The sequence below is a fragment of the Candoia aspera genome, chromosome 1 (genome assembly GCF_035149785.1).
Source record: "Candoia aspera isolate rCanAsp1 chromosome 1, rCanAsp1.hap2, whole genome shotgun sequence".
NCBI lineage: Eukaryota > Metazoa > Chordata > Lepidosauria > Squamata > Boidae > Candoia > Candoia aspera.
This window is the reverse complement of record NC_086153.1, coordinates 296442673-296470479: the sequence shown is the minus strand read 5'-3', so window position 1 is coordinate 296470479 and position 27807 is coordinate 296442673. Positions and strand designations below refer to the sequence as shown.

General features: G+C 41.9%; 1 protein-coding gene across 4 annotated transcripts in view; it reads right to left on the bottom strand.

Moving 5' to 3' along the window:
- GPATCH2L (G-patch domain containing 2 like) overlaps window positions 1-24629 on the bottom strand; it is a 56422-nt gene extending 31793 nt beyond the window's left edge. For 2 of the 4 annotated variants that reach the window (XM_063290146.1, XM_063290149.1), the window contains exons 1-5: window positions 24469-24628; window positions 22486-23153; window positions 16220-16284; window positions 14672-14848; window positions 14056-14135 (exon numbers count right to left, since the gene is read on the bottom strand). In XM_063290146.1, the coding sequence (XP_063146216.1) occupies window positions 14056-14135; window positions 14672-14848; window positions 16220-16284; window positions 22486-23144 (981 nt within the window). In that variant the 5' untranslated portion in view covers window positions 23145-23153; window positions 24469-24628. Of the gene's footprint in view, window positions 1-14055; window positions 14136-14671; window positions 14849-16219; window positions 16285-22485; window positions 23154-24468 lie in introns of all 4 variants that reach the window. The other 2 variants (XM_063290147.1, XM_063290148.1) reach the window with 2 other exon arrangements.
- Window positions 24630-27807: the final 3178 nt, after the last annotated feature.

The window sequence follows — 27807 nt, the reverse complement described above, 5'->3', positions numbered from 1 at the left end:
CCATAGTGAAACTAGGCAACAGCAGTAGCAAGAATGAGAGTAGAAAAGCTAAAAATGCTGTACTCTGTCAAGCCCTGCGAGGCTGGCAAACTCAAGAAACAAGAACCACTTGGATTTCTGGAAAGATAGGGTAATGTAACAGGACCATGAAAGCCTATCAGAGAAATTCTGCTCAATTTATGCCTAGCATAACTAAAGCAGAGTTGCTCTGAGTCTCTCTCTCAAGCTTCACCACTCCTCAGTTGAGGTGTCTCTTTTGCAATGGTCCTGTTTCCTCCTACACTTCCCCAGGGTCTGTTGGACATTCCATCACATTCTCCTCCAAACAATTTGCTAAACTGAGCAGTAGATTGAGGGTGTAGCCATGATGCCTAGTTTTAAGCTACAGTTTACTTCCTGAACCAAAGGAAGTAATCATCCACTGCCTTGGAGTCCACAAACCAAGTCATGGCAGATTATGGAAGTAAAATCTAGCTTAAAATAATATTCAGCCACAGCAATTTTTTAGAATTTTAATTTGTGTTAGAGAGAGGGACAATCATGAAATACTTCAGAAGGAAACTACTAGCATCTCATTACTGGGTAAATTACGTAACATTCAAGCAAGACCTAATACAAAATTGGGTCTAACAAGGGGATGGGGGTTCAAAATACAAACTGCATTCATCCACGTGTCCTCTTTTGCATATAACAATGGACCTCAACCCACACATTAAATATGATTGTGGCTGACTCAATTTTAACCTCTCTAGGATGCTTTCATTTGAATTCTGCTTTAAGAATGGACTCAGACTTGATGGCAAAATGGCCCCTTCCTACTCTACGATTCCGTGTTCTCTGAACTTCAGACAGTCTTACTCCCCAAATCACAGTCTTCCTTTACAAACCTGTTCTAAGTTCATGCTTACATGGTATGAAATTAAACTCTGAGAAATTAAAGAACACAGGTGCAACAAGCCTTACAGGTTAACTTTTCTTGTTTTATTTTTTTAATACGAATTTTATTAAGCTTTAAGCAAAGATAAAAGCTACAAAAAGCAACTATGAAGAAAAAAACTTAAAAAGTGTGAAAACACAAGAGAAAAATTTTCAAAGTTACAAAAAGAGGTGACTTCCGACTTTTAACACCAAGGATAAACAAAAATTTCCATAATCAAATACTTACTCTATGTTAAACCAAAATCACATTATTTTTATAAATCATTCCATTGGCACATTGTAAAAATCACTAAATACAGTTACTCCCTCCCCTTACATTAAAAGACAAAAAGAAAAAATGTATATAAACCTCCTAAACAACTTCCCCCCAAAGATAACATTTAATTATTTCCTTCCTACTACTATTCTATACATTTCTGTCTACTATAATAAAAATCAAACTAAAAAACATATAAATTGTCTGCCATTATACTTAATATAACAATTTTAATAATCTTAATGTAATGGTTGCCTAATCCCAAATACTCAGTCTCACAAGCTCGGGCTTAAAGATAACTGATTTATTAAAGGAATAGTATGCAAATACAGAGAAAGCTGAGAATGAGCAAAAGCGCGCCAAATACAAACTTAAAAGCCTTGCCTTCAATCTAGTCCCGCCCCAAGCACCCGACAGCACACACCCCCTCCCAGGTGCTAGGAACCGTTACACGCGCCTGGGAAAATAACCTTGAACAGAAGCACAAACCCAAACATACATTCCAAAGTTCCAAAACAAAACAGAGCGGAGGAATGGAAAAACCCAGCCATGAGCAAGACGTGTATACACGGAAAACGGTTTGACATGTGAAACATTACAATGTTAACAGAACATTGAAATGGGGAACATGACATATCGCCTCCCCCGAGAACAGTGCTAAGGAGCCGGTTTGTTGGGGTAGGTAGAGTGAAAACGAGCAACCAGGCGGGGTGAGTGAACATCGGGAGCAGAAACCCATTCAGGATGGGGGGAAGTGTTTCCAGCGAACGAGGTACTGCAACGTGGAACGCAGGCGGCGGGAGTCAAGGATTTCAGTGACCTCGAAGTGCTGTTGGTTGTCAATCATGATCGGAGGTGGTGGAGCCAGATGCGGATGCCAGCGGTCCGAGTGTAGATAGGGCTTGAGCAAGCTGCAATGGAAAACAGGATGTAAACGCTTGAGGTTATGGGGTAAATCCAGTTTAAAAGTAACCGGGTTAATTTGTGCAACAATGGGAAAAGGACCCACAAATTTAGGGCCAAGTTTCTTTGAGGGTTGTGGTGACTTGATGAATTTTGTGGATAAGTAGACTTTATCCCCCACAGCAAAAGTAGGTTCGCGGGAGCGTTTAGCATCGGCATGACGTTTGTAGGTGGTTTGGGCATGGTGCAGAGCTTGTTGAATGTTTAGCCACGAGTCTTTGAGAGTGTCAGCCCAGTCAGTGAGAGAGACTGGAAGGGGCTGCGGGTGCGGGAGTTCAGGGATCGGGACGAACTCCCGCCCGAAGACAGCCTTAAAGGGAACTTGACCAGTGCTCTGATGCACGGCGTTGTTATAAGCGACTTCAGCAAACGGGAGTAAGTCCACCCAGTTGTCCTGTTGGTAATTGACAAAAGCCCGAAGGTATTGCTCAAGAGTAGAATTAACTGCCTCAGTAGATCCATCCATTTCCGGATGCCAAGCGGTGGATAGGGCTTGTTTGGTGCCAAGCAGTTTCAAAAATGCCTGCCAAAATTGTGAGGTAAATTGTGTGCCTCTGTCACTCATCAAACGGGCGGGGATACCGTGAAGGCGGTACATGTGAACGAGGAAGAGGCGTGCCAGCTGTTGCGCGGTGGGGATAGAGGCGCATGGAATGAAATGCGCTTGTTTAGAAAAAAAATCCTTTACCACCCAAATGAGTTTTTCGTTGACTGGGGGGTAGGTCGACAATAAAGTCCATGGATATGTCCTGCCATGGGAAAGACAGGGTGGCAACCGGTTGGAGGAGACCTTGAGGCTTGCCTGTCTTGCGCTTTGTAGCCGCACAGACAGGGCATGCAGTGACATATGCTTTAAGGTCCTTTAGCAAAGTTGGCCACCAGAATTGACGCCGAACTAGGTGAAGTGTTTTTAGATATCCAAAATGTCCAGCTAACTTGTCATCGTGGCAATGCTGGAGGATCGTTTTCCGCAAAGCGTCATGCACATAGAGACGATTGTTGCGCCAGGCAAAATCGTCAGTGAAAGTTACAGTGTGTAGGTTGGTTTGCAACCAAGTATCATTTTTAAGGTGGAGTAGCAACTGTTGTTGCAAGTCTGATGGAATTGGCAAGCGCGGTGACCAGGAGGGAGGCGGAGCGGCTTGAGGCTGAGTTTGTTGCGCTCGCGCTTGGCTGCGTGTCACCGCTGCCAGACTCAGTTGTTTTTCCGTCCAGACAGTACCCTGAACGGTTGGCCCTGGGCCAGCATCTTGGGGTCTGCGTGACAGCGCATCAGCTAAAAAGTTTTTCTTGCCTGGTATGAATTTGAGGGTGAAGTCAAAAAGGCTGAAAAACTCAGCCCAGCGAAGTTGTTTGGGGCTGAGTTTTCGACTGGTGCTTAATGCTTCCAGGTTCTTATGGTCAGTCCAGACTTCAAAAGGGTTTGAAGCCCCTTCTAATAAGTGGCGCCAAGTTTCTAAAGCAGTTTTTACAGCAAAAGCCTCCTTTTCCCAAACATGCCACCGTCTCTCTGTTTCGGTGAACTTGCGAGAGAGGTAAGCACAGGGTTTTAAGGTGCCAGACTGGTCTGACTGGAGCAGTAGCGCCCCAACGGAGAAATCGGAGGCATCCACCTGTACTACGAAAGGCTTGGTGGGGTCTGGATGCTGCAAAATGGGTTCGGTAGTGAAGATTTGTTTGAGCGCCTCGAATGCCTGTTGGCAGGTTGGAGTCCATTTAAGGAGTGCTCCTGGGTTTTTAGAGTGTCACATATCCCCCTGCGCTTTAGTTTTCAACAGTTCAGTAAGGGGGAGGGCGATTTTTGCAAAATTTTGGGCAAATGCCCTATAGAAATTGGCGAATCCAAGGAAACTTTGTAATTGTCTCCTGGTATGTGGAGGCTCCCATGCCACAATCGCTTCCACCTTGGCAGGGTCCATTTCAATGCCCTTAGCGGAAATTCTATATCCTAGATAATTGATTTGTGATTGATGGAAGGCACACTTGGACAGTTTAGCATACAACTCAGCTTTTCTCAATTTAGTAAGCACTTGACGCACCAAGTGAATATGTTCTGACATGGTTTCAGTATAAATCAATACATCATCCAAATACACCAGTACTCCCTTAAATAGGTGGTCGTGCAAGACCTCATTGATAAGTTGCATAAAAACCCCAGGTGCCCCCGATAAACCAAAGGGCAAGACTTTGTATTGGAAAGCCCCAAGAGGACAGTTAAACGCTGTTTTCCACTCGTCCCCTTCCCTTATGCGAATGCGAAAATAGGCTTCTCTCAGATCCAATTTTGAGAAGATTTTGCCTCTGGCCAGATGTGATAACATATCTTTGATAAGGGGCAAAGGATATTTATTTAATATTGAGACTGCATTGAGCCCGCGGAAATCGGTACAGAGCCTCAATGAGCCATCCTTTTTTGGTCTAAAGAGGACAGGGGCCCCCACCGGGGAGTTTGCCGGCTCAATGAAACCCCTAGCCAGGTTTTTGTCAATGAATTCCCTCAGCGTAGTTAGCTCTTTGGGGGACATGGGATAAATTTTTGGGTGAGGTAACTTTACATTAGGTAAAAACTCAATGGCACAGTCTGTTTTCCGGTGAGGTGGCAAGCGATCTGCTTCCTTCTCCCCAAACACATCAGCCAGATCTTGGTATTGGCTAGGCAGCCCTTCTAGTGGCGAAAGGGTTTGTACTGTAGTGTTAGCCACCCGTCCTCCCTCCATGTCCTCTAACAAGTCCTTTTCAGGTACTTTATAAAATCCATCAGCAAACGTTACAGTTCTATGCAGCCAATTGATAAAAGGGTTTTGTTGCACAAACCAAGGCATTCCCAAAATCACCAAAGGGCCCCCCACCGGAGCTATGACAAAAGGCAATTTCTCCCAATGGGTGCCCATCTGTAAAGCCACCAGTCCTGTAGAGTGAGTGACTGCTTTCCCTCCCGCCATGGTCCCATCCAATTGCGTGAAGATCATGGGCCGTGGCAGAGGGAACGTGGGCAGTTCTAGGGCAGCTACGACATCAGGATGCATCAGCGAACGAGAACAACCCGAGTCCAGCATGGCCCAGACTTCGACAGTCTTGGTTCTAGAGCCCAATTTTACTTTGACAGTCATTGTAGGGAAGTTCCCACTCACCGAATCGTGGTCGCACCCGGTTTCTTCCACCTGCCCAACGGCGCCCTTCAGGGCAGGTGGAAGGCATTTCCCGCCGGCTGGTCAAATTGTAATTCCTCTTCCTCATCCCCGAATGGGAGGTCTGGAGGGTCGAGTTCAGCACAGGCAGCCTTCATCTTGCGCAGCAGGGATGGCGATTTTCCCGGCGCTTTCCCGGGCCGTTCCTCTGGTCGGCGTCTTGGGCACGAAGTAGCACAATGCCCATCTTTCCCGCATCTTAAGCACTGCCCTTTCGCAAATCGTCGTTCCCTTTCTTCCTCCCAGGGTTTTGGTTTAGGGCGACTCGAATATCCAGCAGCACAAGCCCCCTTAGCGGCTCGGGTTTGTCTCAGTTCCTTGCTCTGGGCATACATTTGTAGAGCGCTTTCCGCACTGCCTGCCAACTGAATCCAGCCATATAACGTTTTAGGATCGTCCCTACACAAAGCCCAACAGAAGATTTCCGTCTCCAGCCCTTGCTTGAACATCTCCACCAAAGTCGACTGGGACCAGTCTTCCACCTTTCCCGCCAGGGCTTTAAATTCTAAAGCGTAGTCTGTGACAGAGAGGGTTCCTTGATAAAGTTTTCTTAGGGCGTTCTTCGCTCTCTCTTGGGCCAATGGGTCTTCAAAGTGCTGTTTCAGCGCCCACAGAAACTCATCAAAGTCCTCTAACTCCGTGGCCTCAGCTTGGCACAGCTGTACGTACCAATCAGCTGCCCTCCCCTTCAGCTTGTTGGCAATGAAATTAATCTTGCCTTGTTCAGAGCGAAAATTTCGACCCCAATCCTCCATATAATGTCTAGCATTTGTAATGAAGAAGGAAAGCGTGGTAGGGTCCCCATCAAACTTCACCCCAAAGGGTGGGAAGGTCCTTACCGGCTCCACTGGCTGTGGTGGCTCTGCAAACAACAACGTGCGTCGAGCCGCCAGTGGTGGCCGATCTTTGGACGCCCTTGACTCCCTTCCCCCCAATTGCCGGGGAGCTCGAGTCTTACGTCTTCCCCTGAATGACAGGGAACTCCGTCTGGGGGGAACCAGCTGAGAGGGGTCCTCTTCCCAGTCTTCCTGCAGGGACCCCGAGCCTCTGGTGGCATCTTTTATGAGGGTCACTATCATATCCATTTTGTCCTCTATTGCTTTCATGCGGGCAGGGGTGACAGGCTCTTCTAAGGGTCTATTGGTTACCACCACCCTCGGTGATAAGGGGATTTCGGGTTCCCAGGATGGCTGTGGAGATCCCCTCCCCGGTGCTGCTTCCACCTCGGGTTGGGGCTGGAGTACACCCCCTGTGGCACCCTGCACTGCTAACAATAGATCATCCAGTTGGACATCTCGCCTCTCCCGACGTGCTGCCCTTTGCGCTCTCGAAGTTGGAGCTACCAGAGTCTTTGTCGAGTCCGGCTCTTCTTCGCTCCCTTCACTCTCGCGAAGCGGAGGTTCGATCATCGCTAGCGCTCCTCCTTACCCAACTTTGGATGGGGCTAGCGGAAATGATATAAACGATTCTCAGCTTTATGTAATGGTTGCCTAATCCCAAATACTCAGTCTCACAAGCTCGGGCTTAAAGATAACTGATTTATTAAAGGAATAGTATGCAAATACAGAGAAAGCTGAGAATGAGCAAAAGCGCGCCAAATACAAACTTAAAAGCCTTGCCTTCAATCCAGTCCCGCCCCAAGCACCCGACAGCACACACCCCCTCCCAGGTGCTAGGAACCGTTACACGCGCCTGGGAAAGTAACCTTGAACAGAAGCACAAACCCAAACATACATTCCAAAGTTCCAAAACAAAACAGAGCGGAGGAATGGAAAAACCCAGGCATGAGCACGTGTACACACGGAAAACGGTTTGACATGTGAAACGTTACAATGTTAACAGAACATTGAAATGGGGAACATGACACTTAATCATATTACACCTAAAACCATCCAAATAGACATTTATTATACCATAATAATCTTAATCCAAATTGTTAAAGATAAATGAAATCAACCAAACCCTAAAAACAATCCCGATAAATATTCTTCAACCTTTATCCCACTCCAAAATAAACCAGAGCATTTACATATCCCCACAATGCACACAGAGCTTTTTGCTTTAAAAAAATCGAACAGCCCAACTGCCCCCCTCAAAAACTCCAACTTCTCTTCAAGAAACGTCCCATACATTATAACCCCTTCTTTTCCATGGCACTCCACCAAATCAATTTCACTTGTGGCTTGCAACTTGCTCTCTCCCTTAAATTTCTCCAACTCCACTATCTGATCTTCATCCAGCATTTCAATGTAAGTCACGATCTCACACTTAGAAGAAACATTTCTATTGCTGTTAAATTCCTCAGTTCCATCCTCGACATCCCCAACCAGATGACACATTTTAGACCTCATATTTTCCACAATGTCCTGAATGTCTTGCATAAAAACTTGGTAGGAATCAGAAAGAATCTCTTTAAAATCTTAGTGGAAGTCAGAGAAAATCTGTTTAAAATCCTCCATGTCTCACACAGTAGATTATGGTGTGCCCAGGAGTTTAACCAGCAAAAGTCAAAGATATGGAAGAGTTCCAGAATGTGTTTACACAAGCAAAAGTGAGATAAGCAGACAGTTCTCAAGGGAAAGTAGAAGCAGAAAGCTGAAGGTTCAAATCAGCCAATTCAACATTAGAGAAATACCAATATCTTCAAATTTAGTACAAAAATAATAACAGAGATAAAACTACTTACTCTCAATCCTCCTTAATATTTAAAGGGAAAACAAAGTCCAAAAGTTAGAATTTTAAAAAATTAATCCCAAAAATAACAATAAGCACCAAGAGAACCAGCTTCTCTTTGCCGTAGAAAGCCTCTCTTAGGGTACGTGTACTTAAAAGAAAAAGAAATTGGGTGATTTAGAAATGGGGTGGCCGGTCTTAGTGTCCCTTTAAGGCTATAGCACAACTTGGAAAATGGTGACATCCCCACCTCCCAGCTAAGCTCTTACCAGTCAAACGCAAAACACTGTTTGTGATCTTCTGGCTTCAAATAGCCACCCGGCGGGTAGATGGGGTGATTCCTGGTGTTTTCCTTTTTCCGCAAAACACTCCTGGGCTTCAGGAAAACCTGCCCGAGCCCAAAAAAACTGCCACATTGTCAGCTCTGCCCGCAGAGCCCCTGGGTACAGCTGTTCAGTCCACCATGTCCTCACCAGAAGTCCCCTTAAAAGTTAACTTCCATGTTCATTGGAATACAACTTTTATTCTACCTACAGCATATAGAGAGAGCCAGTTTGATGTAGCAATTAAGGTACTGGGCTAGAAACCAGGAGAATATGAGTTCATGCCTCAGGCCTGAAGCCAGCTGGGTGACTTTGGGCCAGTCACTCTCTCTCAGCTTTAGGGAGGTGGTGGCAATGACAAACTACTTCAGAAAAATCAGACCAAAAAAAAAAAAAACAGCAAAAAAAACCCACAATCACTGCTCTGTTCCTTTTGACAGAGTAATTCAGTAGACTGTGTACTCTATTTAAACTGGAGCAAGTAGCAACACCTTGGTGATATCAAAAAGCTAAGGAGAATGGATCCTGGTTAGTATTTAGATGAGAGACCACAGCAAATCCAAGGACTGAAGGCTAGCCTGGGAAGATGGAAAAACAGAAGGCAGGAGAAAACCACTTCTATATTTCTGCCAAGAAAACTGCATAAACGTACCTATATAGTCATCAAGATTCAAGCTCAACTCAATGGTGCCTTTGCTACTATTACTCTGCTTATAGCTAACAGTTCCAAGATAATAATAAGGACTCAGCTTGAATTTGATTCACTTTCTTTGAGTGCTCTAAGAATAGGCAGTCTTACTGCTACACAAAAGCTCAACCATAAGTATGAACTTGATTGAAAAATGTAGCCTATGAACTTTCTCCTGGAAGTCTGTACCACTGAACTCAATGGAACTTACTTTCAAATAGACACGTATAGGATTGTTTTACAACATTGTACAAATTATCTAGACTGCAAGGAAAATATTATTCCCTACGAGGACTTCGTCTCCAATTTTGGTAAAAAAACAGAATGAAGCAACAAGCATCTTAGAATGTATGAACTCTAATTTACTTCTAGTGAGGCTGGTAAGGACTATGTTTATTCTATGTATATCCTATAAGATGAGCCAAATTCTGCCATGTTTGTCTGGCTGCTTGACCTGTGTTTCAAGCTAAGATTAAATCTTACTATCAAATCAACTGTGTTAGATTTAACTATAACTGAAATATTCTGACTGACTGTAAATCATACTTTTTTCATATTCCACCTTGAAACTCAGCCTTTCTGTTTGATGAAGAGGCACATCTCTATCCTTGACCCTCATTCTTACACAACTATCAAAAACCTTGTAGAGTAAAATAAACATGTTATGCTCTCTGACAAAATAAATCCTTAGAAATATTTTAAGTGTTTTTTTTACTGATATCTGACCTGACAAGCAGGAACCACGCCAAGACGAGGAATAGGTCTCTAGTGTTTTATTACTGCTACAGTAGACAGAAAATCCTAACAAACTGAAGAAACGTGAGAAAACCCCTACAGATAAACCCCAAAAGTCAAGGCAGGTCTGTTCTGTGTCTCTCTGAATAACAGCTCAAATTCTCGCTACTACGCATGCGTTTTCCCCCCTGGATAGGGGCCCCTCCTGCTTACCATCAGTGCTCATGACAATATCCAGGAATCCAGGTTCTATTCATTAGTTTAAACAGATAACTGATACACTGTACGTATATCAGTGGCAATTTGATTTCCTTCATTGGCTTACATTATAGGTAGTCCTCATTTAGCAACCATAAATGGGACTGGCACCTCTGTCATTAAGCGAAGCAGTCACTAAGTGGGAAATCAACAGACCTCAACTGTGCTTTCCTTTGCCCCACTCCCTTGCTCTTTGGAATGCTCACCCCTGTGCTGGCTGGCTTGAAACTGAAAAGTTTCACACGTTCCACTTTTGTTTGCCACCTAACCACTTCCCCACCCTTTGGAATGCTCACCCCCGTGCTGGCATAATTAGCAAGATGGGAATTAATGTTTGTATTTCCATTCATTGGAGAGGAAGGGATTACAGTTAGTTCTCAACCTACGAACATTCGTTCAGTGACCATGTGATCACAATCTGGATGTTTGGCAACTGGTTCACATTTACAACCGGTTGCAGAGCCCCATGATCACCATTTACAACCTTCCCTGTCAACTTCCTCAGAAAGTCAATGGGGAATCTGGCAAGGAAGGTCACAAGTTGCTGGGGTAAGTCTCCCCCACCCGCACACCCTCCCCCAGCCCCTTTGCACTCAAACTGCACTGCCCCTTGTCAACCCTCCACCCCCTCCCTGTCCCACACCATGCCTCTCACACACTCCCTTGCACTCTCACACATCCTCCCCGACCCATACCTCTCATGCACCCCCTCACACTCTCCCCAACCTGTGCCACTCTCCCTTGCTCCCTCCCCTACCCAGCAGCTGCCACTTACCTGCCTGCCTGGGATTTGCAACTTCCTGCTGGCTTCCCTACTGACTTTGGTTGTGGGAAGCCTGCAGAAAATTGCCTCACCCAACGAGCATGGGATTCAGTTAACGACAGCAACCAGATCTGCAAGTATTCCTGTTGCTAAGCAATGCGGCCACGCTTTATGACAGCATCACTTAGCAACAAAAATTCTGGTCCCAATTGTCATCGTAAGTCGAGGACTACCTGTACAAGAGAGTAAGCAGGCACATAATGGGGAATACACACGGAAAGGAATGCGGTGGTGCTGGCAGCCCACTGCACAAACAGCCCAGTGTATTCCCCATTGTGTACCTGCTTACTCTCTTGCAATCCCTTCTTCTCCAATCTCTCCACTCTGCAAAGAGAGAAAAAAAGAAAAACAACAGGTCAGGTACAGAACAACGCGTACTGACTGTAATGGCAATCACGTGACTGAGGAACACTGTGAAGGTCATAAATGCGAGTATTGGACATAAAGTTATTTTTTTCAGCACCGTCATAGCTTTGAACAGTCACTGAATGAGGCAGCCAGTAAGCGAGGACTACCTGTATTTTCTATTCCATTCAAGGAATCAAGAAGGGAATATTTATGACAATTATTGGGCTATGAGTTATATGAAAGTTGGGGGGAGGAGGTTACCATCGCCTATATACCTTTAATTTCTACTCATCATATAGCTAAAGTACACATAAATTGAACACATCATTTAAAATGGTATCACCTTCCCTCTAATTATATACCTAGTGTTAGAGTCAAGATGAACCCTTCCTTCTTTAGTCACCATTCCAATGAAAATTACCCCTCTGTATATATTAAGGTCCATATAATCAAAGCTATGGTTTTCCCAGTAGTAATGTATGGCTGTGAGAGTTGGACCATAAGGAAGGCTGAGCAATGAAGAATTGATGCTTTCGAACTGTGGTGCTGGAGAAGAATCTTAAGAGTCCCTTAGACTGCAAAGAGGTCAAATCAGTCAATCCTACAGGAAATCAACTCTGACTGTTCATTGGAAGGACAGATAGTGAAGCTGAAGCTCAAATACTTTGGCCACCTAACGCAAAGAGAGGACTCACTGGAAAGGACCCTGATGCTGGGAAAGACTGAAGGCAAAAGGAGAAGGGGACGGCAGAGGATGAGATGGTTAGATAGCATCACCGATGCAATGAACATGAATTGAGTAAACTCCGGGAGACAGTGGAGGACAGGAAGGCCTGGTGTGCTGTGGTCCATGGGGTCATGAAGAGTTGGACAGAGTTAACGACTGAACAACAAATATATTAGCCTTAGAAAAAGTTCCCATTGACACGTTATCAAATAAAGAACGGACATAGAGTCTAGTGACGTATTTAGCATCACATTAATCCCCTAAGGAAATGATGAAACCTAAAGAGTTTCTGTTGCATTTGTTTTTTAAAAGAAGATGCATATACATGACTATTTACATCCTACCCTTGTTAATTACAGTCCATTAAGTACCTTGAGTTAACTGCAGAATTCTCATATGAAAGCTGGTTAACTTCTTCTTATTTGTACGTATTAAATAACATATCAAAGACTAGGTCCAAGTCTAAGAAACGAGGTCTGTCACCCATCCAAATATGTCACTTTACTTGTAACATGATCCCTAAACAATTCATCATCAGGCATTTCTGCTGCAAGGCCCTTCTATTTTGAGCAATTTCTTACAACCCAACAGTTCCACAAAAGTTATTATTTCATAAGAATCAGCCTTAAAAGAAAAGGTATGTAATATGGCGTGTTCCTACAGCAGTGGTTCTTAATCTGGGGTTAATTATTCCCAAGGTGGTAGTTTGAGCATATCCTTGGGATAATGGACTCCTGTTTGTGAGTTGAGGATCTAGTCTAAAACAACAGAGTCTTTTTTTTTTTTGCCGGGGTAATGACATTATTTGAGATCAGGAAAAAAGGTAATTGGGTCAAATAATTTAAGAACCATTGTCCTAGAAAATAAAGCAGCATTTAGAAATTAACATTCAAATACTGTAATGAGTATTGTTGCATATACTCATACTGCCAGAAAACTAGGATTAGGATTTCATTATCAATAAAAATGTAAGTGAGTTGGTGTCCACAAACACCATCAAATGCAAGGCTTGTGGGAAAGCAACAGCAGGGGTGAAAGATGAGCTATTTGTTACAGTAGAGAAATTATTAACCTAAAGTGCCGTAATGTTTAAATTTACAGTTTATTACTGTGTAAATTACAAGCCACACTTTGGGTAATTAGCAGCTCACTGGCAGGGAGCTTTGAATGAAACTCATTATTTATTATTACAATTTAGAAGAGAAGAGAGGAGGGGAAGCAGTGACCTCCACTGCAAATGACATAGATCCCTTTAAGGTGATGAAGATGAATTAAACAAGTAAATATTATTTTTCTCATTAGACGGACCTTTAAAAAGCTTAGGACCCTAGGCCTTCACCAATGGCCTAACAGTCCTTGCCCAAGACATAATATTCACCATAACTGAAGACATATTTCAATTCTTTAATTTGATAAGATAAGTAGAGAGAAAGGGCTTGAAGAATGTGTTGAAGATGGAAGGGGCACGTTAAAGTAAAGAAGTAGCTGTTCTCCTACACATCAAGCCAATTAACTGATGAGGCAAATCTTTTTAACACACAAGATTCTTCTTTCTAGGCTCAAATGAAATTCCTAAAATACAAACAAACTGCACAGAGGGTCTAACTACCCATTACGCATGCCTGCAAATTAAACTCCCCCGAAACTTTTCTGCTTAATATGTGGGAGACTGAGATTGCAGAATTCCAGCCTCACACCCAAAAAGATTCCAAGGGTGGCAAGAAATGCTTGGATATATAGCTCTAAAGAATGAAACACCTTGCAGATGACAGGCATAACTCTCAGCATTTAAATATAATACAAGAACCACATTAATACGTCAATCAACATTTATTTCCTCCAGCCCAGCTGTTAAAACAGCTTTCCTCATCTCAGGAGGCCTTTCCTTTCTGCTTTGCACTTGCAGTCTTGCTTCTATTTGCAGATTTTTCTATACTGCACACATGCATATTCAGTCAGCCTTCTTTTCCAACAGAAGCTTATTGCCATTAAAAAAAATACCAAGATAGCTTATACATAACTATATGGATACACATTTGAAACTGCTAGAATGAACCACATGGCCCATTTCACCAATTGGTATATTTCCTGACTTTATAAACTAAACAAACTATTATCCCCTGTAAAGCAATACCTTGCTAACCAGCCTTCTACGGCCCTTCCTAAGACAGCGGGTAGCAACACTGGGAAGACGGTTCAAACGGGGGTGAAATCCTGCAAAGAAAGAAGAAAGAATCTAATGAAGAAACCATGAAAAACTCAAACAGAATCAGGAGGAAGAAAGAACAAGAATCTAGATCAGCTCCTGATTTCCAGGTTCTATTCTATCGAGCATGTTCTCCTGTATCTTTACACTGCTAGACCAAAGAACTAGGGTAATCACAAGACATGAATGCACTGTATATTGCAGCACCTTCTTCGGACAAGAGTGTGCTGTAGACCATAGAGTCTATTTTATAAATGTTAAGCAAGCAGTTTCCTTACAGTACAAGCACTGAAATTAATTCAGATGCACAGACAAACTTACCATGTTAGAATATATCTTTATTATATCAATTCATGCGTAAGCAAACCAATTCATATTGGTTTCTGAGGTATATACTATGACATCTAGTTTCTACATTACACTATAATCCAAATGACTATTTTATACTCACCAATATATACTCTGAAAGTTGCACATGCCCATTACAAATCTGATTTAAGCTACAACATATTCACGATTCACAAGAATTCTGTAAGAAGCTCACCTCTTGTAACAGGCCGAGAGGGCAGAAGGAATGTGGGCTCTGAGATTTTTTCAAGGCTCGAGTCCATTCGTTCCATATCAGACTGGCGGTCAGGTCCCCACTTGGGCAAAAGGTTGGGGACTGTGAATCCTGAGACACATTCACCCTCATAGAACCAATCACTCTGCTCATCATCACCTATGAAGGAAATAAAAAGCTATTCAAATATCCCAATATATTCTTACTGTGACTCCCCTTATACACTAAAAAATCAGTATCACTGAGCAGGCAGAAGTTCTCAAACTGTGGGTAGGGGACAATTTAGAGGAGGTCACAACTTTAAAAAAAAAATCATAATCAGGCTTGCACAGGCCAAGTGGGAGCACTGTCAAAACTCACTTAGGGATTTGCCAGCTGCCGTTTGCCCAGACCAGTGTTCCTCAACCTTGACAACTTGAAGAGGTATGGAGTTCAGCTCCCAGAATTCCCCAGCTAGCATCTCCACATATCTTCAACTTGTCAAGATTGAGAAACACTGGCCCAGACAATCTGAGAACATGTTTCGACAGTGCTTCTTTTTATGTAAAGAAGCAAAGCTGGAGTGCTGTCAGAACTTACCTTGGGTTTTGCTGCTCATTTTGCCTGCAGTTGCATTCCACAAGTTTGGAGAACTTTTGTGATATATCAGTTAAAATGTAATAGTTAAAAACAGTGTATTTATTTCTTACCCAGACCAAACACCAATGAAATCATTAGATTTATTCATGGTGGGTTCACACAAATTCATTTATCATTTTAGGGGGCTGGTATATCACAAAGTTTGAGAACCACTCTTCTAAGATAAATTTGTCCCTTATGCCTAAATTCATATATGACAACTAAATCTTAAATTATGATAACAGTACCGCACCATGATGTCTCTATAATTATCTGTGGACACCTCCATCTCCCACCCAAATGAACCCTTAGGCATCCTGACACAACTCATTGCCACCCTTAGAAGAGACAATCTAAATCTATGTGTCACTGCCTTTTTCGGTTATTACAGGGATGGTAAAGCTACAACCCCCAAGATATTACTGAACTGCAGTTCCCAGCAACCCTCATCGCTGGCCATTTTAGTTGGGGCTGCTGAGACTTATAGTTCAGCAAAATGTGAATGGCCACAACACTTTCACCTTCGCTTTAATAAATGGCATGGAATGAAAAATGGAGATAGCCTTGCCACGAGTGATCACTGTAGTTTGGATTATTTTTCAAGGTTTAACGCTACAGAGCCACAACACAGGCTAAAAAGCAAAGTTTCATACCATCTGGCTTTTAAAGAACTGCAAAAAGCCAAAACAAAAAACCCTAAAACCCTACAGAGCAATCTGAGAATCAGAGCCTATACTCCAAACAATACTTTAAACTTCCCTTTTCTTTTTCTGCTATTATGATTGATCACAATCACCTGTGCCTGATTTATAATTCAAAGCACCAAATTAAAGAAGAAAAAGGGACATGGCCTATTCTTACCTTGGCAAAGCACCAAATTAAAGAAGAAAAAGGGACATGGCCTATTCTTACCTTGGCGACCTTCGTCATTGGTGAAAAGGCCAGGGTCACTGCTGCTGCAGACACTGCTGGTTTCACTGGAAAGAGAATACAGAGAATTAAGTATAGATGCATTTCATATATATTCTTTTTTCCAAGAGTAAATCCTTCACAGCAAGGAAGATTCTCACAAACTTTCAGTATAACACATAACAGCAGTATTGCTTTATTCGTCTCTACAGTTTGATTAATCCTGACATGGGATTAATCAATGAGCAGCACTAAAATGCCCAAACAAGTCAGGTGAATATAAAATATATGGAATGAAAAATAGGTCATGAAAATATGCAATAATCTGAAAAGGGGACTAGGGAGAAAATACAGGCATTTATGTCAATGTAGGTATCATTTCCCCTGGGAACAACAACAACAAAAAAGCAACAAACAAGTATGTTTTGTCTGAGTTAAACAAACATGGAAGATAAATATGTACATATAGTGATGAACCCACTGTTTCTTTTCTGCCACAGTCATGAGTAAAAATGACATATATTGGGCAATTCTTTACTCTGCAACTGACAAGGCAGTGCCCATAGGCATAACAGTATCCTTAGTTACCTCTTGCCCCTTCTGGTTTTTATACATCTTGCGTGGCTGGAAAGCAGAAATAAGTGGTTTCCAGACTTTTTCCCCTCTCCCAGCATACCTGTACAATCTTCTGGAAAATGAAATGTTGGAAGATCTGCAATATGCCAGCCCAGTCTGCCATCTCTCCCATACTTAAGGAAATCCCCCAAATAAGTTAAGTTGCTAGTAAAGTAATTTTGCAGGGAAAAAGGACACCCTACAGATTAGCAGGGGAAAATCTGGCAAGCAGGAGTGCAGGGGGTGGGGAAAGCCAGTATTTGGAGACATCAAATGAGAGCAACATTAAGGGCTACTTTTCATGGTGCTATGTGCTTATATGACATCTGATGTAATATTTATATACTGGCCTCCTGCCCTCAAAGGGCATAAAATGAAGTTTTAGTTCAGCATTAAAAATATAAGGAACCTCCTATTAAAAGGAGAATCAGAGAACAATGCCATGCTGGGAAGCCCGGGTGAGAAAAGATTGCCTGATAACGGAAGAACAGAGCTGGTGCCAAGATAGCCTTCAAGTGCGCATTCTAGAGACCCAGCAAAGCTACTGAGCATCCTCTCTCTCGCTGCAGCTCACCTAACACTTAGAGTGTTTGTGAGGAGACAGAAAAGTGATGAAGAATGTAAGGTTTGGGCAGTCATGTGGGAGGATATAGAAACAGAGGGATCTATGCTATTTAAATACACCAAAACTTTGGTGCTGCCTTTCAGAACATGTGAAACAGGCAGGCTTTAGTGATTTGGGGGCATGTACATATGCCTTTGAGTCAGTCTTGACTCCTGGCCACTGCCTGGACAAATCCCTGCAGTCTTCTTGGCAAGATTTTTGAAGTGGTTTGCCATTGCTTTTTTCCTAGGGCTGAGAAAGTGTGACTGGCCCAGTCGCCCAGCTGACTTTGTGCCTCAGGCAGGACTAGAATCACAGTCTCCTAGTTTCTAGCATGGTACCTTAACCGCTAGACCAAACTGGCTCTCTTTAGTAAATTATGCCCAGTTAGTAACTATAGCTTCCGTGAAGCCTCCAAGACAGTTCCAGTTATAGTAATTACAACAGAAAAAGAGTAAGCAATGATTCTTAAGTTATTCAGCATTGTACAATGAACATACAGAGAATGTGTCTAAAGAGAACTAATTGTAGGGAATCAAGGTATCTTCTCTATAGAAAAAGACAGAGACCTATTGGTGGATAATGAGAGAAAATGAGCACAACTGATTGGGCATCTGCAAAGAAGAATGAATGAGGACATAAAGCACATTGTACAAGCAAAGGCAACATTACAGATTTTCTCAACCACACAGCTATTTTGTCACTCTTACTGATTAAACTCTGCTTTAACTGAGTGTTTCTCAACCTTGACAACTTTAAGGTGTGTAGACTTCAACTCCCAGAATTCCCCAGCCAGCCTGGAAGTTGAAGTTCACACATCTTGAAGTTGCCAGGGTTGACAAACACTGCTTTAACTAACATCCAGACTGTTAACTAGAATGACAGGACACAAATATTATACAGTAATGAATAGGCATTTTAAAATATAATCTTTTATTTGGGAGGAGGGGTAGAAACAAAACTATTTGCAGGATAACACTGTGCTTATACCACATGTAAATGCCTTCTCTATTAATTTGGAAAGGAAGCTAAATTTTATTTCTGCATAAAATTATAGATCTCCCTGGATCCCCATGTACCTCAGGTCAACTGCAAACATTCCAAATACTTAGGTAATTATTTATTTACTAACTATTCTGCTTTGTGGTCATCTTCATATTTTGTAAATAAAAAACTAAGCAAGAATAATTAGGTGCTCTTGTATGTCTTTAAACAGAAGAACACACTACAGTGTTCCTTCTGTTTACATGCTATAGTTACAATTGCTAAGTATATCTTGCAATTACCAGAAGATCAGGTAAGTATGATAGGTTATGTGTTTTATATTAATTTCTCTGGGGTATCTTTGTCAGTGTCATTAAAAAGGCACTAAAAGACCATAATAATCAGCTCTTGCAACCATCTGTTTCTCAGTTTTAAATGGTTATTCTCAAAAATAAAAAAAAATGGGATCGCCCTTTTGTAATAATTTGAAAAATACAAGTATTAATGTTAATAAGGATGGGAGACTTAATGCTTATGCAAATGCTCAGTACTATTCTCTTGTTAAAGAAACATTTAGTGCAGCTTTAGAAAGCAAAATCACAGAATACATTATATGGCAGCAGACACCAGTAGCTGCTGTAAATCTGGCCAAGGCCTTCTTGCTTCAAATGGCAATTGTACTTCTCTCTTTTGCTTATATCAGTGTTGCACAACTTGGGGGTGGGGTTGGAGTTATGAGGATCATGTCCATCTTTAAATGGCACGTCAGGCACAGCACTACAGAGGGAAATTAAGCTATATAAAAACGTCTGAAAAATGACTGAGGGATAATCAAACAGTAATATTACAGCATATAATTTGTGCAATTATTTAACTGTTAAATGTAAACTCACAGTGATTCTTGTTTTCATTTCTTAATGTTAACATATACAAAGATGTGAGCAAAACAAAATGGCAACCTGTTCTCTTATACATAGATTCTACCATACATCTACTTACAAGTCTTAAGTACATAGGAGGTACCAGGACAAGACAGCATCCTGGTACCTCCTATGTAGGGATTTGCTGGTAATTGGCAACAGAATCTGGGGGTATAAGGGTCTGCAGTTTTGACATGTATGGTTTACACAGATCTGTTTTGGAAATCATACCAAATCCTCAAATAGGATGAAACGAAAGTAGCAGAGTAAGTCACTAAGCCTCAATTCTCACTTTTCCCACCCAAAGGATCATATAAAAGTCTCTGGGTTTTCTTTACCTCAGATACTTACTGGAAAGTTCACAATCCCTTAGTACAGGCCATACAGTCCAGTAAGCACTGATTAATGACCTCCAGTTACAAAGGAGGCCACTTGCCTTAACCAGAAAATAATGAATGCTATTGATCCAACAAGCTACTGCTATAGAGTGTTATTGATCACACAATCTTTGGTTAAAATGGTCCTCATTTAGCAACTGCACTGTTGCCAACACCTGGAGCAAAGCATGCCTATAATTAAATAGTTCAAAAGAGTTAAAGTGGGATGTGATGGACAGATCTCAGCTCTCTCCCGTTTAGTTCCGCTTCTGAGCTATTGTTTGTGTCAAGAAGAGTATTGATTTTCTATAAAAATAAGAAAACAAGAGGCACAGAGGGGGTGGAAAAGGTCAGGCTGGGCTGAAGAAGGAGGGGAAGGCTAAACACTCCATCTCTGTCATTTGCTCTGTCACCAAACAGGCAAGCACTCATACCTCTTTACCCAAGTTCTCAACTGCCACTTCAGGCTATGAGCTAATACTCTCTACGTCAGAGGGAAAAGAAAGAAAGCTTAAAAACCCAAGAAACAAGTAGATGGTTTAAGTCTCATATTTGACACACTACAAAACATATAAACAAATAAGGGCACTCAACATTACATTTTATTTGCAATCAAGCACCACAAGATAAAGCAAATTAGTTGTGCTAAAGGGAGTTTTATTTGATCAGTAACTTCCTAAAATCTGAAAGAGCTAGACCAATTTGGGTGGCCCAAGGAATGAAATTAATACATAATAAAATACTATTCATATCAACTAATCCTGGATATACTTTTCCTATTAGTCCTTCCAAAGTATAACTCACAACCTTATAAACTATAAGTAGAAATGTTTTAGACAGCATGTCTGCATTGCTAAAGAACTATAGAGTGAGTCCTCTCGAATGCTGTGGGTTTACTCATTTTGATTAAGGGTATGGAGAAGTTAAGAAAGATATCACTGCTCCTCTAAGAGAATTCAGAAAAAGCCAACCTTCAACTAATCTCTTCCTAGTTACATAGAAAATGCTATGCTCAAATGGAAGGGCTACTAAATCTAACATTCTTCAGAATATAGAACATACTAACATGTAATTCAGGACTGAATTGCTAGGTATGCTGCCCACCCAGTGCTCTCCACCGTATTTGACCTCTCACAGTTAGTAAAGAATTGAAAGCTTCTGCTTTCCTGACAGTTCCCTGAACAGAAAAGAGAAATAAAAACCAACAACATACTGTAGTCCATACAGGACAGAGAAGAATGAAAATAACATAAAAAGGGAGAAGATGGATAAATGGGATGGTCTTACTTTACAATTAAACTCAAGATGTTGAAAGAAAAGATAAACCAATCTTTGTACTGTTTATTTGTATAAAGGATTAAAAATGAATTTAATTTAAGTTCCTTTACCAGATGTAATGACTAGTAGATTATTTTCTTCACTCAGAAGCTGTTTAATCATGGTACCAATATATGTATCCTGAACTATTTCTAACACAAAGCACATATTGAAAACCAGTCATTTAAAAAATTCAGTTCAAAAATCAAGTTCAAGGATATACAACCAGGTTACAGCCCTTTTGTAGAGCTCTGTCAAATAATGCAAAAAGACAATATATTCTGTAAGCCATGGAAAACATTTCTATTTCATCCGTATCCTAATGACCAACCTTGTTTTAGTTCTATCCAGAATTCTTCCACAATTTAAATATTAACTGTATAGAGTATTCATTAAGAAAGGTATTTTACTCATCATCATACCTGACATACAATTCCATACCATTCACATATTCAATCAAAATGCAATAAAATATTTTTGAAATAGATCAGCATTCACCCGTATCTGAAGTCCCAATAAATTTAAAGCCAAATAAATTTACTTGAGCATAAATCTACAGGCAGGTGCCACTATCAAGAAGGCTCCAGAACCTACAATATCTTCCAACACTTTAGCGGTAAAGACATGATGGAATAACCAATAGGACCTCTTTTTCTAAACAGTTTTGCTTCATTCTAAGCCACAGTCAATTACTCACATCTTTTATAACTGATGATAGGAAACTGTTAGGTTAAAAATAGCATGTTCTTGGAGGTAAATGGTTGCAGGAAGTGCATGCAGGACCATTTCTTCTCTCAAGTGAATCTATATTTTTGAAATAGGCCAACAATCACATGAACCTTGACTTAATGTTACAGGTAGCTGAACTCCATCTAGAGCATATTATTCAGAAACAAATGCAATTCATCGTAAATGAGGGTGAAAGTTATAAATCTATAGAATAACCAGCAATGGAGAGAATGATGTACTCTCATTCAACATCCTTTATTACACCTGTGATTCTACCCAACCAACAGCATGAATTATAATTGATACTTCTTTTCACAGAAATCCATATAGTAGCATTCCTTTTGGAACATCTCCATTTCAACATCAGCAAATCACTTTTCAAACATCTAGAATTTAAAAACACACAAGAAAAGCCTAGACATCGCACCATTCTGACATATCTACTTATTTTTGGTTAAGAACAAAATGGCAATAATGCTGACTAAAGACTAAACAATCACACTTTATTTTCTTCTAGCAAACACTGGAAATTAGTCTGACACAAAATACTGGTCTATACAAATACACCCTGCAAAACATATTTTCAGCAAATTATCTGAGAAGACTGGATCAAGTTAGTCTAGTTAAAAAGAGAATTACTTAAAGGAAAGAGCCACTACTTGCAAAGAAATAAAGCAAAATATTAGAGCCTCAGGTAAGAGAAGAAAGGCCTAGACATCTCACCATTCTGACATGTTTTCATCAGAACCCTGTTTTTGTTCATCTGCTTCACACTCCATCCTTTCATTCCTTCCCCCCTTGCCGAGGAAGGCCCTGGTCTCTGCTGACTCACGGAGTCCCCGGCCAGTTGATGTCCAGGGAGCATTCTCCTTCCAACGGGACAGGCGCTGCTTTTTAGCAGATTTGAATCTGCAACCCTTCTCATAAGTCCACTCTGATACTCTGAGTTTCTGCTGAAGACTAGCTGCCACCTCTGATGTCACACGCTTAACTTTTCGACGGCGCCGTAGGGGTCGGCAAGGTGCATTCTCAGTGAAGGAGTCTGATTCATGCCATGAGTGCTGCTTATTCTTGAGAGCTGTGCTGAGAGTTGGATGATGTTTGGCTACTGCCATGTCATCCGAGTCACTAAAATAAGCAGTTAGCACTTCCCGGCAGTCTTCCACAACTTCTTCCAGGCTGGATTCTGAGGCCCCGCTATAGCAGCAAGCATGTTCCGCTTGGTGTGTGAGGTCTGAACGCCGTTTGCGTCCCCGTCTCTTACGAAGCTGCCGCCGCTGCTGTCTTGGGCTCAGAGTCATTTCTTCCCATAATTCATCCAGTTTGTTCTGTTCAGATGTCTGCTCAAGAGCTGAGGCCAAATCATGTACTAGCTCATCCATCAGCAATGTCTACCAATAGAAAAATAAACAATTAAATCAGCCATTTTGCTAGGTCATCACATTGATCGAATTTATTTTCAAGTGACATATTTTCAAAAAATAACTTTTGCTTAGTTTTATTTTTTAAAGAAGCAAAGAATAAAATGAAAGAGATATAGTTCGCTTCATCAGGTAAGTGTTAACATGGCCTCTGTACCATATACTTCAATGACCTCTTCTTCTACAGAAAAAAAGCCTAAAGAAAAACAAGTGTTGAACCTGAAGACAACTCTTAAGAAAGTCTTCTGCTTAGTCTTTCTGAGGTGATAGAGAACTGTGAGAATGACTCTAAAACCCACTGCAGCCTAATAACCCAAACACTGTGCTCCATTTCGAAAAGAAGTCACTTAGATGTAATATACAACGTTAATACCTACCTGTTTATAAGTGTCTCTCGGGCTAAACTATTTTACAGAGTTGAAGAAGAAGAAAGGGACCCTATGCAGCATCCTGAAATCCATGATATAATCATGGGAAGAAAACAACAGTACAGTAATGTAAAGAGACCATGTATAAAACAGGCCATGCAGATAAAGGGAAGAAGGTTAGCAACATTATTACAAGGGGTGGTACATGGCTTAAGAATACAACAGCATCCACCCTCTCTAAGAACAAGCACCATCCTGTTCTATATCCATCCTAGTCAACTGACACCTTGCCTTACCAAATGGAGAAGAATGGTTATAGGGAAGTGGGGCATTCTATTCCCTTTCTATAACCTAATTCTTATCACAACTGGTGTCTGAACTAGCTATCTTATAAAAAGGTCATTGCTCTGTGATAAAAGCCACTCTCCAAATTCTATTTACTACATCACAGAGACTGCTGGAAAACAGGCAACCTTGCCCGAAATTGTGGGAAACTGGTACTAGTTAGTACAGACAGCATCGAGAGGATAACCAAATGCTGATCTAGCCCCCCCCCCTCGCTCGCTCTCCTCTCCAAACAGTGGCGGAGGCTCTGGTCATCACCTGCTGTTGGACAGCAACAGCCAAAAGCATCGAGCTGTCTTCTGGCACCGGACGACGTGGATCTTTCGTCCGATCCAGCGGGGCGCCTGTTCTATTCCGCCCCTCACTCCCTTGCCCATACCTCTCTCCCTCCCCGCTCCACCGCTGTCTCCCTGAGCTCCCGATCCTCCCAAAACAGCGGTCCCTACGCTCCCCGCTTCCCTAGAGGGCGAAAGGCCTTCTCGGCCCACCCCAGCAGTCCCTCTTCCGTTTCCGCGGCTAGGCCACTGACTATCGGCACCGGGCGCTCCCCCTTCCCGCATCTGCTAACTCACCCGACTTCCGCAACAACCTTCCCAACTCCCTCACCGCAACCACCTCTCCAGGCCTTCCCGGCTCGGCCCGGAGTCAGCTCCAAAAAACCGCTTCCGGTCCTCGGAGGGGGGCATTACCTCCTCTTCCGGAAACATCGACGTCACGCCTCGCCTTGGTACCAGTGGCCGGGCGGGTTTCGTGGGCTCTCGTGCAGGCGCTGGGAACGAGGCAAGGCGAGAATTGGCAGGCGGGGGCTGCTGCTCTGCCGCCCTGGCGTCTCTTTCCTGTCTTGTGGGGACTCTCGCTCGGTCATTCCCTTCCCGCTTCTCCGGTTTAGGCAGCTCTGAATGCGGCGGCTGGGGCTCGCCGCGGGGAACTCGTGCCTCCTGCGGAAGCAAACTGGCCCTGCTTTGAGAAAGAAAAGTCTATATGAATCCAGCGGGATTCACATTTGAGAAACCTTGTGTAGGATCGTACGGCGATTCTTAATAAGCGAGGCCAAGACTCGGGCAGTCCACGTGGAAGCCAAGCACAGGAAGCCTGGCAGTCGCGTCCGGAGAGAGGGACTTCCTCTTTTCCAGAAAGGCGTCTGTGATCTCCAAGTACGGCGTCCGCGGAAACAACTCGCGCGCCAATCAATTCTGAAGAACACTCGTAGCCCGGCGTTTGTCCCGACAAATGTTCTACGGCAGTTGGGTTTCCATGCCGTCCGACTGTGTGAGGTCACGCGAGCGCCCCTTTCACTGTTATTGAAGTGACTCGTGTATTTGTGCTGAGGTGGCTATACCTCAACGTGAAGGGAGTTGCAGGCACAAAAGCCATTCGTCTTCTCAAGTTTTTGCCGCTGCTGGCTCATGCCGGCCCCTCTCTAGGTATGGAGCAAACTCTGGCTTAGGCACTAAGTAACCAGACCAACTTGGCTTCAGTAGTAAACCCTTCCCCCTTTATCTCACCCACCCAACTTACTGACGGCTGCTTACTCCTGAGTTGTTTTACTGTATTCCACTTTCAACACCCTAGGAGTAGGCAGTAGCAAACCATTTCTCTATAACTGCCAAAAATAAAATAAAACGTGGATGCGTCTGTCCTTGAAGCCTTCTGGTGTCCAATTATTCTTGAAACATTTATTTTGTATCTAGCACAGACTGATCATTCTCCAGTGGAATATATTCATACCTAATGCTCTTTTTCGGGTAGAACTTAGGTGTATATCTAAGTCTTACCTATGAGCACCGGGGTTTTTTAAGTAACTGTCCACATTTCATTTAAAATGTATGCATTTAATTTGTATTTTTTCTCCAGTCAGAGAAAAGGGGCGTTCAGATAGATTCCTGCCTCCTGCTGCCTCCTTGAGCCATAAATGAACTAGTGTGATACTGTAATTAAATGACTAGGTTAGGAGCAATTCAAATCCCTTCATGAAATTCATTGGGTGACCATAGACTAGCTCTCAGTCTCTTTGCCTGATAAATTGAAATTTGAAATGTTGATTTTAGATCACACTGATAAATCCTAGAAGAGACTGAATCCAGAATACAATGTAGGATTACTAGGAGTACTTCTCTAAATATGGCTTAGGAAAATGGATTTATGTGCACATATCCCCAGTACACTGTTTTTTTTAAAATGTTAAAGTCAAGATCTCACAAAACCACAAGATTTTAACGTTCTCATATGAGTTCTGAGATTTCAGTTGAAAATGCTTGAAGTCTTGCAAAATCTTCATATTGCATGACCTTGGCATTATTGTGTGAAAACATGAGAATGTTGAGGGTAAGAATTCCAAAACGATACAAAATGTTGCAGTCTCACAATTTTAGCTATTATTATTATTATTATTGCCTAGTTTCTGAAAAAATTACCATGTCCTGTTCTAGCCATTTAACCAGCACATTTTTAGATTACTATGGGCTTATTTACAAAGTTGCATTAACACTTTTGTCTATAATTAAGTGTTCAGACTCCTTAAACTACTGGCCATGTTCACATGGAATATTCATCCAGTTATTTTTATTATGATTTACTGGTATTCCTCGACTTAATGACCGTTTAGCAATCATTCGAAGTTATGACGGCACTGAAAAAAATTACGACCGGTCCTCACGCTTATGACCATCACAGCATCCCCATACTCACATGCTCATGAACTATGCACTTGGCAACCGGCTAGCACTTATGACAGTTGCAGTGTCCTGCAGTCACGTGATTGCCATTTGTGATCCTCCCAGCCAGCTTCCGACAAACAAAGTCAGTGGGGAAGCTGACAGGAAGTCACAAGTCATGGTCATGTGATGTCCTGCTTAACAATCATTGCAAAAAAGATTATAAAATCGGGTGCGGTCACACAATGCCTTACTTAACGACCACACCGCTTAATGAATTTTCCGCTCCCTATTGTTGTAGGTCGAGGACTACCTGTATCAAGTCTGAGTCTGAGTTTGCACAAAACAGTGAATCATAAACTAGCTATACAGGCTAGGGCCATACAACATTCTAAAATAAAATGCGGTTGGATAGTCTGTGATTCAGTCTGTCATACAAATACAGCCACCTTAAAATAGGACATAGTTTGTTACTTTTAAGTCTTTAACAAGATTTAAAATCAACCTGGTATTTCCTAGGACATCATTCAGATTTCCATATGAGCAATTAATCTGATATCACACTTCTTTCCAGTAGATATTCAGATATCTCCTAAGATTGATTCGTTTGTTATTTGCTGACGTCTAAATGAATATAATATATTTTCCTGAAAATTAAGCTCATAAGATGGCCATGGAGAAAAAAAATACCAATTCAGTTGCCATTCCTAAACAGCCCAAGGCACTGGATAAAAGGGATAAAGATTTACAGCACAACCCTATCATTGGCATGAAGAGTAACCATTTGCATTTTTATACTAATTACAGGAGCCAGTCTGTGTCTCCACTGCTTTTTTTATACAGTTCCAATTTGGCCCTTTGGATCAACAGAATCACACCAACATTTGTAGGGCATAACTGAAATGTTACAAAATGCTGTTTATAGTGCTATAGGGGCAATCATACCATAGATTTATTTTTCTCCGCATAGGAGTATTTCTGTATATATCCATTCAGAAGTAGATGTGCACAAAATATTTAGAAATGGTGTGAGTTTGAAACAAACATTTTGAACTCAAAATATTTCCAGATGATCAGAACACTTCATTTCAAACCTGATACAATTATTTGAGTTTGGAACATTTCACATTTGAAATTGTTGCACTTCTTTATTTAGAAATACCAAATCTCAGAACCAACTTGTGTTTAGAAATCATATCAAGTGACCTACTGTGCCCCTACATAATTTACTGTTGTGTACATTCCCTTGCTTCAGGA